The sequence below is a fragment of the Halichoeres trimaculatus genome, unplaced genomic scaffold (assembly GCF_033239565.1).
Source record: "Halichoeres trimaculatus isolate MK-OKI-2021-1 unplaced genomic scaffold, fHalTri1.1 fHalTri1_scaffold_19, whole genome shotgun sequence".
Lineage (NCBI taxonomy): Eukaryota > Metazoa > Chordata > Actinopteri > Labriformes > Labridae > Halichoeres > Halichoeres trimaculatus.
The window spans coordinates 2,016,214-2,032,472 of NW_027437197.1; the positions used below are offsets into that span (position 1 = coordinate 2,016,214).

Below are 16,259 nucleotides of genomic sequence, written 5' to 3' on the forward strand. Positions count from 1 at the left end.
ACGTGATATAGCGCCAAAGTGGGCACTTAAGCATGTGTTTAGCTGTAAAGAGGGCACTTTTGTGCATGTTTCTGCTCCAAAAAAGAACACTTTATGCACATTTTGTCGTTTTTAGATGTCATTTGACACATTTTGGCTCTGCAAAGGGCAGTTACATGTGTTTATCCAACCAGGGAGGCATTCTAGCGCACATTATGGCTCTTAAGGTGGCACTTAAAGATGTTTTGGCTCCAAAGAGGCAATTTAAACACATTTTGGCTTCCAAAGTGGGACTTTAATGCACATTTTGGCGCCAAAAGGAGCAATTTAGTGTGCCTTGTGGCTCCTAAGATTGCGAAGAGCATATTTTGGCTTGCATCAAGGCACTTCATCCATCGTTTTAGCTCTGAATAGGGCACTCTATGCACATTTTGTCACCCAAGAGGGAAGTTAAGCATGTTTCTGCAAGCAGGGAGACACTTTAGTGCATGTTCCCCCTCTGAAAAAGGACACTCTTTGCACATTTTTCCATTTTAAGATGTCATTTTGGCATATTTTGGCTCTTAAAATGGGCAGTTCAGTGTGTTTTCCAACCAGGGAGGCACTTTAGCGCACTCATTTGGGCTCCTTAGGTGGCACTTAAGTGTTTTGGCTTCAGGAGTTGAATTTAGTATGTGTTTTGGATTCAAAGAGGCAATATATCCACATTTTGGCTTCCAAAGGGGGACTTAAATGCATGTTTAGGCTCCAAAAAGGGTAATTAAGCACGCTTTTTGGCTCCTTTAATTGCATTAAGCTCATTTTGGCTTCCAACAGGGCATTTTACCTCTGAAAAGGGCACTTGGTCATGCATTTTTCCTTTGTAAAAGGCACTCTATGCACATTTTGCTGCTCAAGAAGGCAGATCAGTGTATTTTTCCAACTAAGGAGGCACTTTATCACACATTCTGGCTCCTTAGTTGGCACTTTAGGATGTTTTGGTTTCAAGAATTGGCTTAAGCATGTGTTTTGGCTCCTTAGATGGAACTTTGTGCACATTTGGGCTTCCAAAATGGGCAATTTAGCATCTTTTATGGCTCCTAAGATCGCATTTAGCACATTTTGTGCCTGACAGGGGATCTTAGCATGTGTTATAGCTCCAAAGAGGGCACTCTATGCACATCTTAGCCCCCAAGAGAGAAGTCAAGTGTGTTTTTGCAACAAGGGAGGCACATTAGCACGTGATATAGCTCCAAAGTGGGCACTTTAGCATGTGTTTAGCTGCAAAGAGGGCACTTTTGTGCATGTTTCTGCTCCAAAAAAGAACACTTTATGCACAGTTTGTCGTTTTTAGATGTCATTTGAACACATTTTGGCTCCGCAAAGGGCAGTTACATGTGTTTATCCAACCAGGGAGGCATTCTAGCGAACATTCTGGCTCTTAAGGTGGCACTTAAAGATGTTTTGGCTCCAAAGAGGCAATTTAAACACATTTTGGCTTCCAAAGTGGGACTTTAATGCACATTTTGGCGCCAAAAGGAGCAATTTAGTGTGCCTTGTGGCTCCTAAGATTGCAAAAAGCATATTTTGGCTTGCATCAAGGCACTTCATCCATCGTTTTAGCTCTGAATAGGGCACTCTATGCACATTTTGTCACCCAAGAGGGACATTAAGCATGTTTCTGCAAGCAGGGAGGCACTTTAGTGCACATTTTGGCGTCAACATGAGTACTTTAGCATGCGTTTAGTTCCAAAGACGGCACTTTAGTGCATGTTCCCCCTCTGAAAAAGGACACTCTTTGCACATTTTTCCATTTTAAGATGTCATTTTGGCACATTTTGGCTCTTAAAAGGGGCAGTTCAGTGTGTTTTCCAACCAGGGAGGCACTTTAGTGCACTCATTTGGGCTCCTTAGGTGGCACTTCAGTGTTTTGGCTTCAGGAGTTGAATTTAGTATGTGTTTTGGATTCAAAGAGGCAATATATCCACATTTTGGCTTCCAAAGGGGGACTTTAATGCATGTTTAGGCTCCAAAAAGGGTAATTAAGCACGCTTTTTGGCTCCTATAATTGCATTAAGCTCATTTTGGCTTCCAAAAGGGCATTTTACCTCTGAAAAGGGCACTTGGTCATGCATTTCACCTTTGTAAAAGGCACTCTATGCACATTTTGCTGCTCAAGACGGCAGATCAGTGTATTTTTTCAACCAGGGAGGCACTTTAGCGCACATTTTTGCTCCTAAAATGGCCCTTTAGCATGTGTTTTGGTTCGAAGAGGTATTTCGTGCACACTTTGATTTCCAAAAAGAGACTTTAACGCACATTCTGGGCTCCAAAAGGGGCACTTTATGCATGTTTTGGCGTTCTAAGATGTCACTTTAGCACATTTTGGCTCCAACGGGGGCAGTTAAGTGCATTTTGGCTCCCGAGAGACAATCTACACAGGTTTTTGCTTCTAAGGGGGCTTTTTGAGCTCTTTTTGGCTCCCAAGAGGGAACTTTAGGGCAGGTTTTTGCTACAATTGGTTCCATAAGGAGAGGTGTTGGCCCCCTCTGCCCCCCATCTGTGCACACCACTGGTCTGGGAACAAGCTTGTGTTGCTTAAGATGTTTTTTTTTTAATCAAACAATCAGTAACCTGGAAACAGCTCAGTGTCAGTCTGAAGTGCAGAGATCTTAAACGTGGTGTGTGTTGTTGTTGTTGTTGTTGTTGTTGCAGCACATCTCCAGCAGGAGGCACAAAGACAGAGTGGCAGGAAAACCCAGCAAACCCAAATACAGCCCGTACAACAAACAGCCGCGCTGCTCGCTGACCGTAAGTCTCCTCCACCTGTTGACCCCTTCACCACCTACATCACACTGATGATGATGATGATGAATCTTTGCTGAGGAATCACCTTCTCTCTTTCCTCTCTCTCCTTGTTTCCTCCACTTGTCATCTCCTTCCTTTGATTCCTCCTCTCCTCTCCTCTCCTCTCAGACGGAGCTGGTAAAGCCCTCCCTCTCTCCCTCCTTCCTCTCACCTCCTTTCGCTCCTCCTCCCTCCTCCCTCACCAATTCCATCTCCCTCCCTCCCTCCTCCCTCCCTTCCTCCCTCCCCTCTTCTTCTCTCCTCACCCCTACCTCCTCCCCCCTCACCACCGCCATCCCTCTGCACCCCCGCCCTCCGGCCTCCTCGTCCCTCTTCACCGCCTCCTTCCTGCGTCCAGCTCCTGGACCAATCAGAGCGAGCCAGGGGTCGATTCTCTTCACGCCGTACTGATGGCGCTGTGAGCGGTGGGGACGCACGACCTTTGACCTCCAGTTTGTCGGAGCTACGGGGGTCACGAGCTCTGCTGTCACGGCTGCAGGGATTCAAACCGACAGGAGGCGGATCCTCGTCTCTGTCGTCTCACTCACAGACGTCTGAAAACCCTCGGCTGATTGGACGGCGCTCTCTGAAACTGAACCCAACAGAGGAGGAAACTTTTCTGCACATCCTGAAAAAAAACTTTTTCAGGTGATGAAAACCTGCGGGATTTACCCAAAGCAATAAAAGATCCTGGGGGAGAGGAATCAGTGTGCGGTGTTTTGTTACAATCAGCAGATTTTCTGCTCGACTCAAAATATCTACGGAGGAGCGACCTGAAGGAGAACTCTGAGAATCAGTTATGGTTCCTGGAACTATTCACAGAAAAAGGACTCGACTTTCCCAAAACAATCGCCTGGAGAAAAATGGACCTGGACCTTCTTCCTCCTCATCCTCTTCCTCCTCCTCCTGGAGGAAGCAACCAGCAAAAACCTGATGTCGACCGCAGCCGTCCTGAGATGTCTCTGCACGCGTGCTCAGCTCTTTCCAAACATACAGCAGGGATTTGTTTTCTTATCGTCTCATTTTATCCAAAAGCTTCATCAGAGCAAAAACCAGCGACTGATGTCAGATGAAGTTTTTCGATCCTCGTTTCAACTGATGTCAGCGTCTTTCTGAGCTCCAAACTCAGTGAAACAAAAAAAGAAACATTTTCAGCTCTTGCAACAGAAATCATAAAAGGAATCACTTCTCATTTATAAATAAAGTCATTTTTCACTTTAAAGAGGAGAAACTCAGCTACCAACACCGTCCAGTCACACTCCAACCAAACTTCCTGTTGGTTTGAGTAGCAGTGACATAAATACCAACACTGACACTAATTTACATCTGTAAATGAAAGAGGCTCAAGTTCATCATCAGACCATCAGCTCTGAGATTTATTTATCCACTTTAATGACGTGTAATGAGAGTAAACACTGCAGAGAGACAGGTGTCAGGATGCTGCCAACACACTCTCTGTTTACACTTCACTCTGAGGTTTAAACACACACAGATAAACAGGGGGCGCCAAATTAGGCACCTCAAAAAATATTTTACTGTAGCTTTAAGAAAAGATGACATCAGATCTAAATTTCTAGATTGGTTTCTTTAGATCAGGGCTCTGCAACCTTTACTTTTATAGGAGTCATTAGCCTCAGCAGGATTAAAGTCATTCAGGAGCCACAAAATCTACTTTATCTACTAATAATCTACTACTACTAATAATAATATTAACAATTGTATTATTATTATTATTATTAATAATAATAATAATAATAATAATAAATAATTATGATAACAATTGTTATTATTATTGTTATATTTATGATTAAGAATAATAATAACAATAACAATAATAATAATCTTGACAGGAAGTTTTTTGTGTTAATAAAATTGTGCATACGTCTTATTTTTTTTAAATAAATCTTTTAAAATATTTTTTGAAAATTGAAAAATTTGTTGAAAAATGTCGCAAATTTACCAAAATGTCATAAATTTCAATTATTTGCAAAATTAAAATATAAATATATTCTTAACAATGTGCAAATTTTTTTGAATTTTCAAATATTTGCCAAATGTCATTAAATTTAAAAAAAAGTACATTTAAAAAATTGCCTCATTTTCAAAAAACTGTAAAAAATTTAAAAATTATCCCTTTTTTTTTTTTTTTTAAAAAAAAGGGAATTTAAACAATTTGCAAAAAATTGTAGATAAAAAAAATTAAAATTTCCCAAAAAATGAAAATCAGCCAAATCTTCGAATAACTCGGATTTTTTTAAAGATTTGAAAAAATGAAAAAAAAAAAAAAATCAAGTTAAAAAAAATGGCAAAATTTTTTAAGAAAAAATTCAAAGCTTCATTGCAGGGGGTAATGCGTATTTAGTTTAACAAAACGTCAAGGCATGATTTCATCATCCATACCCTCCGTAAAAAAAATAAAAATTCTTTATTTTAATAATATTTTTTAAAGGTTCAAGGAGCTACATGAAGACTCTTGGTTTTGATAAATCTCCAGAAAACTCCTGTTTCTGTCCCTCCTGCTGTATGTTTGGAACCACAGTCTGAGCCCGTCTCCTCGTTTCTGCCTCTTTCTGTCGTTGCCATCTCCACTGCCAGCCTGTAACAGACCAACCCTCACCCTGGACCGGACTTCCTGCTGGTTTTACAGTTAAACTGAACGATCAGCTTCTTGTTTTCTGACTGTCTTCCTGCTGAACAAAAACTTCCTGGAGTCTGATTAAAAACTTTTCCCGTTCCTGAGGAGTCTGAGGAACTTTTTAAGACTTGAACACTGGAACTTTTTACACCCTGCAGCAGCTCCGAGCGTCTTCCTGTGAAAAGCTTTCAACGAGAAGAAGAGAATCAGACGTCTGGATGCTTTTTCTGTGCTCTGATGTTTGGTTTTTACGCTGGATGTTGTAAATATTTCACGCCTCTTCCATCCCTCACTCACAGACACAGATTGGGCCTGTTAGCTGTCCTCTACTGCCCCCTTCAGGAAGAACACAGTATTTATATCAGGTGGTTGTTGGCAGACGTGGAAAAGGAACCAGAGGAACCTTTGAAAACGATGTCTGATTCAGAGGTTGTTCCTCTGGTTCCTGTTTCCACGGTCTCTCACGGTCAGGGTTGTCTCGTCTGTCTTCCTGCCTCCTCCTGGATAACTTGAAGCATCTCAGTCTTCCACTGATGAACAGATCTAAGGGTGTGTGTGTGTGAGTGTGTGTGTGTGTTATCTATGCAGTATTGGGTCACGGTGCAGTAACTCTATCAAAGTGTCAAATCCACGCCGTTGATGATGATGATGATGATGATGTTTGAAGCTCTGAGCCGCTCCTGAACTTCCTCCTTCGTCTATTGATGTCAACTCACTGCAATAATGTACAGATCAGCTGCTGCTTTGCTTCACACTCTGCTTCCTCTTCAGCAATACTGAGGCCAGAGAGTCTCCACGCAGGTCTTCACGCAGGGCGGGGTGAAAAAACACGCACATGGACGTCCAAAAAGTGAAGATCAGCTCCTGACGATGTTAAATTAATATTTCTGTTGAGATTGTGCGCATGTGTGTGTCGTAGCTCTTCAATCTGACTGGATCACTCCTCTTTCAAAATAAAAGCTCGTTTCCCACCAACCAAGAGGAGCAGTTAAAGGAGCAGTGCAACCAAACTTTTCTTTTCTTAATCAAACTTTTATCAAGCTTTAAGAACGGAAAACACGACCAGTCTGTTTTATTTCCTTTCTTTTCACACAATCTTTAAAAAATACTCTTCAAAAGCAGCAAAAAGGGCATTTTATTTTTGGATCTCAGAGCAGACGTGTGAAGTATGTACAGTATTTATTCTCTGAGCCTTTTTATGGTGACGCTAACGATGATGAAGATGATGATGATGCAATTATGCAAACTTGCCAGGTTGAGATAATGTAACATTTCTGACTGTATTATTTTATTTCTGTAACTTTATTTTAATTATCATTAAAAAATAAAAACAAACTGCTGAACGTCACAAACTGCTCTCGGACTCTTCATGAGAAACTTCCCAACTCCTCCACTAGAGGGCTCTGTCCCAACACTCAGAAACTTTACTTTAACCCTTTATCACTGAGTCTCTCAGAAGCTGTTGAAATTTTCCTCTTGCCCAAATAGTTGAGGATTTACGGTAATCCAAAGAGCGCCTGTAAAGTGATGATAAAAACTTGGAAACAGGAAACTAACAGCTGTTTTGGACCATGTAACCATCTCCTCTGACATTTCACTCCTCAGCATGATGAGATAACTCCCTGACCTTTCTGTGCTCAGCTCTGTAACTTTCTGTCTCCTTTTTGTGAAAACTTGTTGCACTTTCAGTCTTGAAAAGAAAACACAGAGAGCTCTTTTGGGAAACATCTCCTCTCTTCCTCCTCTTTGTTTTGTGACTCACATGAGTTATTTCTACAAACAACCAAGAGTTACAGAAACCATGAAGGATCTCCACAGACGCTACGTTTTCATTCAGACACCAGATTTAATGTTTAAAGACATTTTTTCATGTGGCACTGAAGTTGTGATCAGCAAAGATTCATCTGTATCTGAGTGTTGACTGATCTCTCTTACACTGATCACATGTTGGGTCAGGCTCAGTCTAGATTTTAGCTGGTTTCTCTTTTGACTAGTGCAGGCGATGCACAACTTTAAACTGAATTACAGTTTGTCTAAGACAAGGGTGTTCAACCTGTGGCTCTGGAGCCTCGAGTGGCTCTTTGGCTCCTTTGCAGTGGCTCCTTGTAGCTTTGAAAGATATTATTGAAATGAATCATTTTAAAATAAATAATTTCTATTTAAATTTTGTAAATTTTTGTCTTTTTCTTTTAAACTTTTTTCATTTTTTGAAGTTCTATTTTTTTAATTTTAGCAATTTAGAAATTTTTAAAACTTTTTTGATTTTTTTTTCAAGTTAATGAATTTTAGATATTAAAAAATAATAAAATCTTTTCAGTTTCTTAAAAAAAATCAAATTTTTGCAATTTTTGAAATTCAGAAGTTTTTGAAATTCAAGCAGTTTTGAATATTCAATACTGTTTGAAAAATTGATAAAATGTTTAAAAAATAATAATTTTAATTAAAAAATATATATATATATATTTTGTTTTTTAAACCTTTTTTTATTTGCAACTTCAATATTTTTCAGATTATTTTCAATTTATTAAAAATGTTATGAAAAAATTGTATATTTCACACTAAAGAATGTCTACTTTAGATAATTATTTACTAGATTTTTATTATATTTAGAATTTTATACACTGTATTGTTTTTATTATGAAGATAAAGTAGATTTTGTGGCTCCTGAATGACTTAAATCCAGGTGAGCTGAGGGAAAAACTTCTCCTATGAAAGTGAAGGTTGCACACCCCTGGTCTAAGACAAGGGTCTTCAACCTTTGGTTCTGTTTTAAATTTTTCAAAATTTTTGCAGTTTCTTCAAGTCAAGGGTTATTTTTTTGAAAGTTTTTATATTTTTCAAATTCAAATTTAGTTGAAATATATGCATTCAATAATGTTTGAAATGTTAGCCATTTTTAAAAAAAATTAAAAAACAATAATAAATATTTTTGAAACATTTTTTGCAATTTTTTCATCTTTTTTATTTGAAACTTCAATAAATTTCAGAATATTTTTGATTTATTAAAGATATATATTTTTTTAAATGTAGACTTCACATGTCAAACTTCTAGTTAAGATAATTATTCACTAGATTTTAAATATGTTTAAAAATGTATACCCTTTATAGTCTTTATTGTGAAGACAAAGTCGATTTTGTGGCTCCTGAATGACTTTAATCCAGGTGAGCTGAGGTGAAACGGCTCCTATGAAAATTAAGGTTGCAGACCCCTGAGCCATGTGGCTCTTTGGCTCCTTTGCAGTGGCTCCTTGTAGCTTTAAAAATTTATTGAAATAAATAATTTTTATTATTATTATTTTTAAAATTTTATTCAAAACATTTTTTTAACTTTTTATATTTATTTAAAGTCTATTTTTTTATTTTTGGCAATCCAGGAATTTGTAAAATTATTTTGCAATTAAATGAAATTTTAAATATTTAAACTTTTTTTTTTTCAATTTAAAAATTTGTTGAAATTTTACCAGATCTTAAAATGTCTGCAAAATCTATAAAAAAAATTGCAGACCTTTGAAAATAAAATGAATCCTTTTTTTTAATTGCATTTATTTATTTATTTATTTATTTATTTATTTATTATCTTTTTCAAATTTGAAACTTCAATTTTTTTCAGAATATTTTCAGTTTGTTGAAAATGATTAGAAAAAAAATGTAGACTTCACATGTCAAACAAAATTCTAGTTTAGACAATCATTCACTAGATTTTTAATATGTGAAAAATTTTAAATGATGAAGCAGATTTTGTGGCTTGTGACTGTAATCCAGGTGAGCTGAGGTAGAGCAGAGTTCAGCCTCTGAGGAGGAAGATGTTACAGATGCTGCTTCCAAAGTTTTGAGCTCTTTCAGGTTTCTGTCTCTGTTTTGATTCAGAAAAACTAAACCTGAGGATCATGTAATCCAGGACATCTGGATGTTTACTGATTTACAGATGTGACACATGAAGAGTTACGTCTGTAGGTGTTAAACTAAAGTCAGAGATCTTACATAACCAAAAATATAAACACTGTGATTATCTGCAGTTTGACGGGTCAGATAACCTGAGCTGAGCTTTGTTTACGTCCGCCTGTTGGAGGCTTTACAGACAGCTCTGTTTGTTGTTAAATCTAAATCTGAGACATGAAATAACCCGACTGAGTTTGTATTTCCTGAACAATCTGTAACCACTGACACAGACCCACAGAGACCCACAGAGACACAGAGAGGAGGAACTGGTCTGAACTGGACTCTCAGCTTCCTCAGGTTTGATCATTGACTGAAGCTGATGAGACATTTACAGTTTCAGTGTCGTCGCGTTCCTGCTAAACCAGGACACGGAGATAAATCTGTGAACCCCGAGTTATAAATTCATCAGGATCCAAACTGTCCCCTTTGTGGGACTTCAGGAGTCCAGTCTCAAATATCAGTGAGTTAAAGAAGTTTTTGCACTTTTCCTTTAATAACAAAGTTTACCACAACTCGTATCACAGAGCGTTTCATCATCTGAAGGAAGTGGACACATTATTTCTCTCTGTCTCTGACTGTAAGCTGTTTCTTTCCCAGCATGAAGAGCTGAGACAGGAGCTGATGAGAAGGGGAGGATGAGAGGAGGAGGAGGAGGAGGAGGAGGAGGAGGAGGAGGAGAGGTGGAGTCCCTCTGTCTCTACAGGAATAAAGGAGGCTCAGAGGAATCCTGCACAGAGAGGTTGACCCTGCAGGAGTATCAGAGCGACAGGTCAGAGCAGCTGAGAAATGGAGAATTACGAAGAGTCCGTGTCGTTTCTGGGGACGTGGGGCTCCTTCCAGAGGAGACTCTTCCTCCTGCTCTCTCTCACCGCCATCCCCAGCGGATACAACATCCTGTGCGTCATGTTCCTGATGGCGAGCCCGCCGCATCAGTGCTTCATCCCCGCCCACAGCAACCTGAGCCAGGAGTGGAGCCAGGCCGTCATCCCGCTGCAGGTCTGAGCCTCACCTGGAGGCAGCTTTAAGACTCGAACGTGTCAGATATTTGTAAATATTTCATCATGACAAAATGTGAAACACTGTGGCACCAATTTCTGAGACATGCCTCCACCTGTTTCTCCAGAAATGATCCTCTGAGGAGTCAGGAGAGCAACTTTTGGCTGGATGCATTGAAATTCATCCACCCAAAAAGTTACTGCTCTGACTCTTTAGGGTAAAAAACTGTTTCCTGAGCATATTCTGGATGATTGTGGAGCATTTTTTTTTTTTATCAAAATGTGACGTTAAGTCGACCAAATTTCCAAAAGATGCAGATTATTTCTTATTTCAGATCAAACCACTCAGTCCAAACCAGCTTTTATCAGTGATTGTTGTTAGTATTTGTGTAAAATCTGCTGAGAGCGTGTATCTGATGCAGAAAGGATGATTAAAGGAGGGAGAGGTTGTTCCCGGTGGAGGAGGAGATGGAGGATTGATGATTTTAAGGCCCTGACACCTCCTCAGCTAATGATTTAGCCTCAGACCTCCTCATGCAGGCTGGAGCCGGTCTGGGTCAAACCGAGGTGCTCGTGGTTACATCACTCTCAGTAACTTTGTTTCCTGCTCAGGTGGAGGCCGGGGGCCAGCTGGGGAGGAGCAGCTGCAGCCGGTACGATCTGGAGCAGGTGCAGAATCTGTCTGCACAGGGGACGGTGCCAAGACTGGGTCCAGACTACAACCTGTCTGCGCTGGGGTCAGGTCCAGAGGTCCTGGTGTCCGGCCTGAAGCTGGAGAGCTGTAAGGACGGGTGGACGTACAGCTCAGAGTACTACGAGTCCACGGTGGTCACTGAGGTACGCACACAACATCACCTGCCTCTGCTGCTCACAAAGCGACCTCTGGCTCCACCAATCACTGACCACAGGAAGTCACCACATTACATCACCTGTTTTTCAGTGACGCTCTAACATCTTCACTCCTAGACTCAGGAGTGAACAAACGGATCTGAAACTCAAATAATCCCAAAGAAATCAAAAACACTGCCCAGCAGAACCCAGACCTGAGAGTTCACTCAAAATCTATCTCGTTACACCGAGTCTGAGTCGTTTTCTCTGAAGATGTTAAAGCTAAAAGCTTCCAGTGAACACAAATATCAACTCCAGGGCAAAGTTTCTTAAAATAAGACAGAGAAAACATTTTTTAAAATATGTTAAGAACGTTTTGGCCTTAAAAATCTGAACCCAAATGACCTCTTTGGAATAAAATTAAGGAGCAACAAAGGAAGGAGTGAAAAAGTAGATGTGCACACCACGTTAAGAAAAGCCTGAATATGAAATAAAAACACTACATTTAATGAGAAATCTTCTTCAAACTAGTAAATAATTCTTTCCATGCAGCAAGTTTGTTTTATTTGAAATGAAAATATTAAATGTAAAAATAATAATTAGGTCTTGATAAGTTTTTTCTAGCTGTATAAAAACAAGATGCTGCTCATTTCTAGTTAAAAAACAAACTTCCTGGAGCAAAAAAAGGACTAAAATTAACTGAATTCTTTTTATTTTCCTGGTCTTAGCGCATAGATGCTTATGGACAAGAAACAATACTATTAGTTCAAATGAATGAATGAGTAAATGAGCATTGATTTTGGTGACAGTTTCCATTGCAGAAAATGAACTACGTGCGATCACTTTACAAAAAAAAAAGTGTTTTTTTTTTGTTTTTTTTTTTTTTAAATATGTAGTTGCATGCTTGCTCATATATATAGTTTTTTTTTTTTTTTTTTAATTCCTCCTATTTATTTATTTATTTATTTATTTATTTATTTATTTTCAACAACCTCTATTAAAAAAAAAAAAAAAGGATCAGGCTGAAGCCGATGCTTATTTTTGTCACTCCTGTACAATCCCTAAAATAACCCAGAATATCAGAAAAAAAATAATAAGGAAAAAATAAAACATGAGAAGATTTACTCTAAATTATTATTTTCATTCATTTTTCTTTTAGTAATTCTAATTTTAACCCTTTATTATTTTACTTTTCAACGTTTGTTTAAAACTCAACAGAGATTAACACAATTTCAAATCATCATTAAGTCTAATCCATCATTAAACTCACAAAAAAAACACGTCTGTATTTAACATTAGTTCTTGCTTTATTCATTTTAAAGACAGCAAAACCCCTTATATTATTATTTTATTGTTTCTCTTCATATGAAAAAATTGAATACAGTTGGACAGAATTTTTATCTTTGCTTAAAATAGTATTTCTAATGTTTTTAAGTTAACAGTATCTAAGAATTTTAAGTTGTGAGACTTTAAAAATATATATTTTTGTACTTTTAGGAAAGGAAGTTTTATTTTTTCGCATTATTATTTGCTTAAAAACACTGAAATGAAGATTTTTCTTTATGTTTTTTGGCTTATCATGAAATAAAAATAATCCTGTCATGAGCTAAAATCTTATTTACTGAACATAAACTTTTGCTTTTTCTGCTCAGATCAGATACAAATGATTTTTTTGTTTGAGTTTTGCTTTGTTTTTGTTTATCCTTCATGAATCTTTGGTGAAAAACTCGAGATAACGTTAATTTTTCTAACTTATTCCAGTTTTAAATGTTTTGACCTTTGACCTTCTGTCCTCCAGTTTAACCTGGTGTGTGACGACCAGTGGAGGCAGCCTCTGACATCTCTGGTTTACTTCCTGGGAGGACTGAGCGGCTGCTTCGTGTCCGGACAGATCTCTGATCGGTGCGTCTCACCTGAAACTCCACTGTACACACACACACACACACACACACACACACACACACACACACACACACACACACACACACACACACACACACACACACCTGTAAAAACAGGTTTCTGTAGTGTTGATGATCGTCTCCAGGTTCGGCAGGAAGCCCGTCCTCTTCGGGGCCATCGCCATGCTCAGCGTGTTCAGCAGCGCCGTGGCCTTCGCCCGCTCCTGGCTCATCTTCACTCTGCTCTTCTTCATGATGGGCGTGGGCCAGATCGCCAGCTACATCACTCTGTTCGTCCTCGGTATGTGCCTCTCTTTCTTTCCCATGATGCTTTGAGAGCTGCGAGCTCTGACTTCATCCCTCCGTTTAATTTCTGCGTTCCATCCTCAGGCTCAGAGCTCCTGGTCGGGTCGCCCAGAGTCCTCTTCTCCGGCCTCTGCTTGCCGACCGTGTACGTGTGCGGCATGATGCTGCTGACCGCCACCGCCGCCCTGGTCAGCAGCTGGAGACACCTGTCGCTCATCATGACAGTGCCGGGCCTGGCCTGCCTGCCTCTGTGGTGGTGAGAGGATCACAGCGCGGACAGAAATGAATGAGAAAAAGAAAAATGGAGGATTCATCTCTGTTTCCGTCCACCAGGCTGATCCCAGAGTCCCCGCGCTGGCTGGCGTCTTGTGGTCGTTTTCAGGAAGCAGAGGTCGTCCTACGGTCTGCGGCTCTGGAAAATGGAGTCGAAGCTCCGCAGGTCATCTTCCTCTCCACCAAGGTGAGGAAAACCCTCAGGGTTGATCTCACACGTTTAGTGACAGAGGAAGAACTGATGTGTCTTCATCTCCACAGGTGGAGAAAGCAGAAACTCAGGAGCCGGAGTCGCTGAGCTTCCTGGACCTGCTCAGGACCTCACACATTCGCTTCGTCACGCTCACGCTGTGGCTCATCTGGTGAGTCTGAGAAGTTTTCCTGAAGTTTTCCAGAAAATAAAACCTTGAATCTCCATTTCCTGTTGGGTTCATGTGCTCTCTGTGGTCGTTCGCAGGTTTTCTTCGAGCGTGAGCTACTTCGGACTCATTTTCAACCTGTCCAGTCTCAACGGAAACCCCTTCCTGAACTACTTCCTGTTGACGCTTGTCGAGCTTCCAGCGTACCTCGCCAGCTTCATGGCAGCTCGGAGTCTTCCTCGCCGTTTTTCCTTCATCGGCTTCAACCTGATTGGAGCGTTGGTGGTGCTCCTCATCCAGGTCACACTGCACAGTGAGTACAAGGAAATAAAGATTTACCTTCCATAAAATAAAAAAAATAAAGTTTCCTCTTTGAAGCTGAGAAGAGTTTGAAAATGATCTCGAAAAAGTCTCCTGTACAGATTATTTTGAAATATTAGCCCTACAGCGCTAGCGCTACATTTAGCCAGCTACAAACTTACAACGTTTGCGTCACTGTACTGATAAAAACTTAACTTCGTCGCCTTGAACAAAGGAAAATTTGTTACAAAACAAACGCATCTTTAAGACAGTGTGCGTGAGACTCCAGGCCAGAAGGTGGCGCTGCAGTCACAGTAAAACAGAGCCTCCTCATAGCATCATTAAATTCACATTTTCTTTCATTAATAACACTTTAAATTCTTTAGTGAAGCTCATTGCAGATCAACGTACATGGGGCGCACACTTCCAGTTTCCAAAGCTGCCAGCAGGGGGCGATCATGCTACATGTGGAAACTTTGTAAACAGCATTCATGATGAAATGAGGAAGTAATGGAACAAAAAGACGATCTATTTTCAGACCACCAGCTCACCCTCCTCCTCCTCCTCCTCCGTGCAGGTTATCCAGGCGTCACCTTGGGTCTCGTGCTGCTGGGTAAATTCGGCGTCCTCGCCGGCACCGGGATGCTCTACATATTCACAGGTGAGCTGTTTCCCACAGCCATCAGGAACACAGCCATGTCCTCCTGCGCCATGTTCTCCAGAGTGGGCTCAGCGGCGTCTCCGTACCTGCTGGGTCTAGGTGAGACCTCTCCCGGTCTGTGTGTGATCCAGATGTTTTTAAACTGTGTCCCAGCTGATCTGGTCTGGTTTTGTCTCCAGCTGTCTTCTATCAGTTCCTGCCCTGGATCCTGGTGGGGTCTCTGTCCCTGCTCAGCGTCCTGCTCTGCTTCTTCCTCCCTGAGACCTTCAGGCAGCCGCTGCCAGACACCATCCAGCAGATGGCGGCGACTGGGCGGTAAGTTTGGACAAAACCCGAAAGTTTGTTTGAGCCTCTAGGGCTGACTCTCAAAGTCCCCCTAAACCCTAAACCCTAAACCCTAAACCCTAAACCCTGAGGCCTTCAGGAGTTACCTGACATCAGCTGGACTTTACCACCTCTCCTGTAACCTGCATGACCTACTTCCTCACATCCAAGAAACTAAAAGTTTGACATCCTAAATGTTTTTGAAAATATTAATGAAAGGTAAATATTTAAATTTAAATCACATCGGTATCCATAATTATATAAAACAAAAACATTATTAGCTTGAAAGTTGGTGAAATAATAAATGGATCTTTCCTGATCTGGCTCACAGGTTGAAGAAGCCAGGGCCCTCAACACCTCCCTCAAAGGATGATGGGAAAATAGCCATAGACTTGACCTCCTCCCCTGAGGTCATCTGCACAACTCGCCTCTAAAACTCCAATGAGAACAAAAAGGACTGTGCCATAATGTGTTTTGGGGATGTTTTAATGTCTGTGACCACCAGAGGGCGACACACCATCACTGACCCGCAGAGCAACCAGTGATGCATTCACTGACACCCTGGTGTAGGAAAAAATCCATACGATGGTTTTTAGTTTGTTAGAGCCTTTTTGTTCATCAGAGACTGTGACAAAGTGTGAAACACTCCACAGACAGAAGTGAAAATCAGGATTTAAAGTTTTTTCTTTTCTTTTTTTTATACAACCAAACAGCTGTTTACTTCAATCATTTCAGTTTACTGTTTCAGCTCATGGATAAAAAAACACAGTTTGAGTGATTAACAATCACTTTGATAGAATAATGCCAAAAATACTTTAATTGAAAATGAAAGTGTGAAAGTGATAATAAAGTTGTGTGTGTGTGTGTGTGTGTGTGTGTGTGTGTGTGTCTTTACAGAGTTTGATTCCTTTTCATCATTACCAGAAACAGGAT

General features: G+C 40.2%; 2 protein-coding genes across 3 annotated transcripts in view; both read left to right on the forward strand.

Moving 5' to 3' along the window:
* The window catches only part of znf385b (zinc finger protein 385B), a 66,919-nt gene extending 62,630 nt beyond the window's left edge, over nucleotides 1–4,289 (forward strand). For both annotated transcript variants that reach the window (XM_074695420.1, XM_074695421.1), the window contains exons 10-11: nucleotides 2,674–2,769; nucleotides 2,935–4,289. In XM_074695420.1, coding sequence (XP_074551521.1) covers nucleotides 2,674–2,769; nucleotides 2,935–3,216 — 378 coding nt within the window. In that variant the 3' untranslated portion in view covers nucleotides 3,217–4,289. The remainder of the gene's footprint in view (nucleotides 1–2,673; nucleotides 2,770–2,934) is intronic.
* A 5,876-nt stretch (nucleotides 4,290–10,165) lies between these two features.
* Nucleotides 10,166–15,760, forward strand: LOC141808648 (solute carrier family 22 member 4-like). Its single transcript, XM_074695322.1, has 11 exons — nucleotides 10,166–10,375; nucleotides 10,987–11,211; nucleotides 13,001–13,104; nucleotides 13,250–13,404; nucleotides 13,494–13,665; nucleotides 13,743–13,869; nucleotides 13,944–14,044; nucleotides 14,140–14,354; nucleotides 14,919–15,101; nucleotides 15,182–15,317; nucleotides 15,658–15,760. Exons 1-11 carry the CDS (start codon nucleotides 10,166–10,168, stop codon nucleotides 15,758–15,760), a joined length of 1,731 nt encoding a protein of 576 aa, XP_074551423.1.
* Nucleotides 15,761–16,259: the final 499 nt, after the last annotated feature.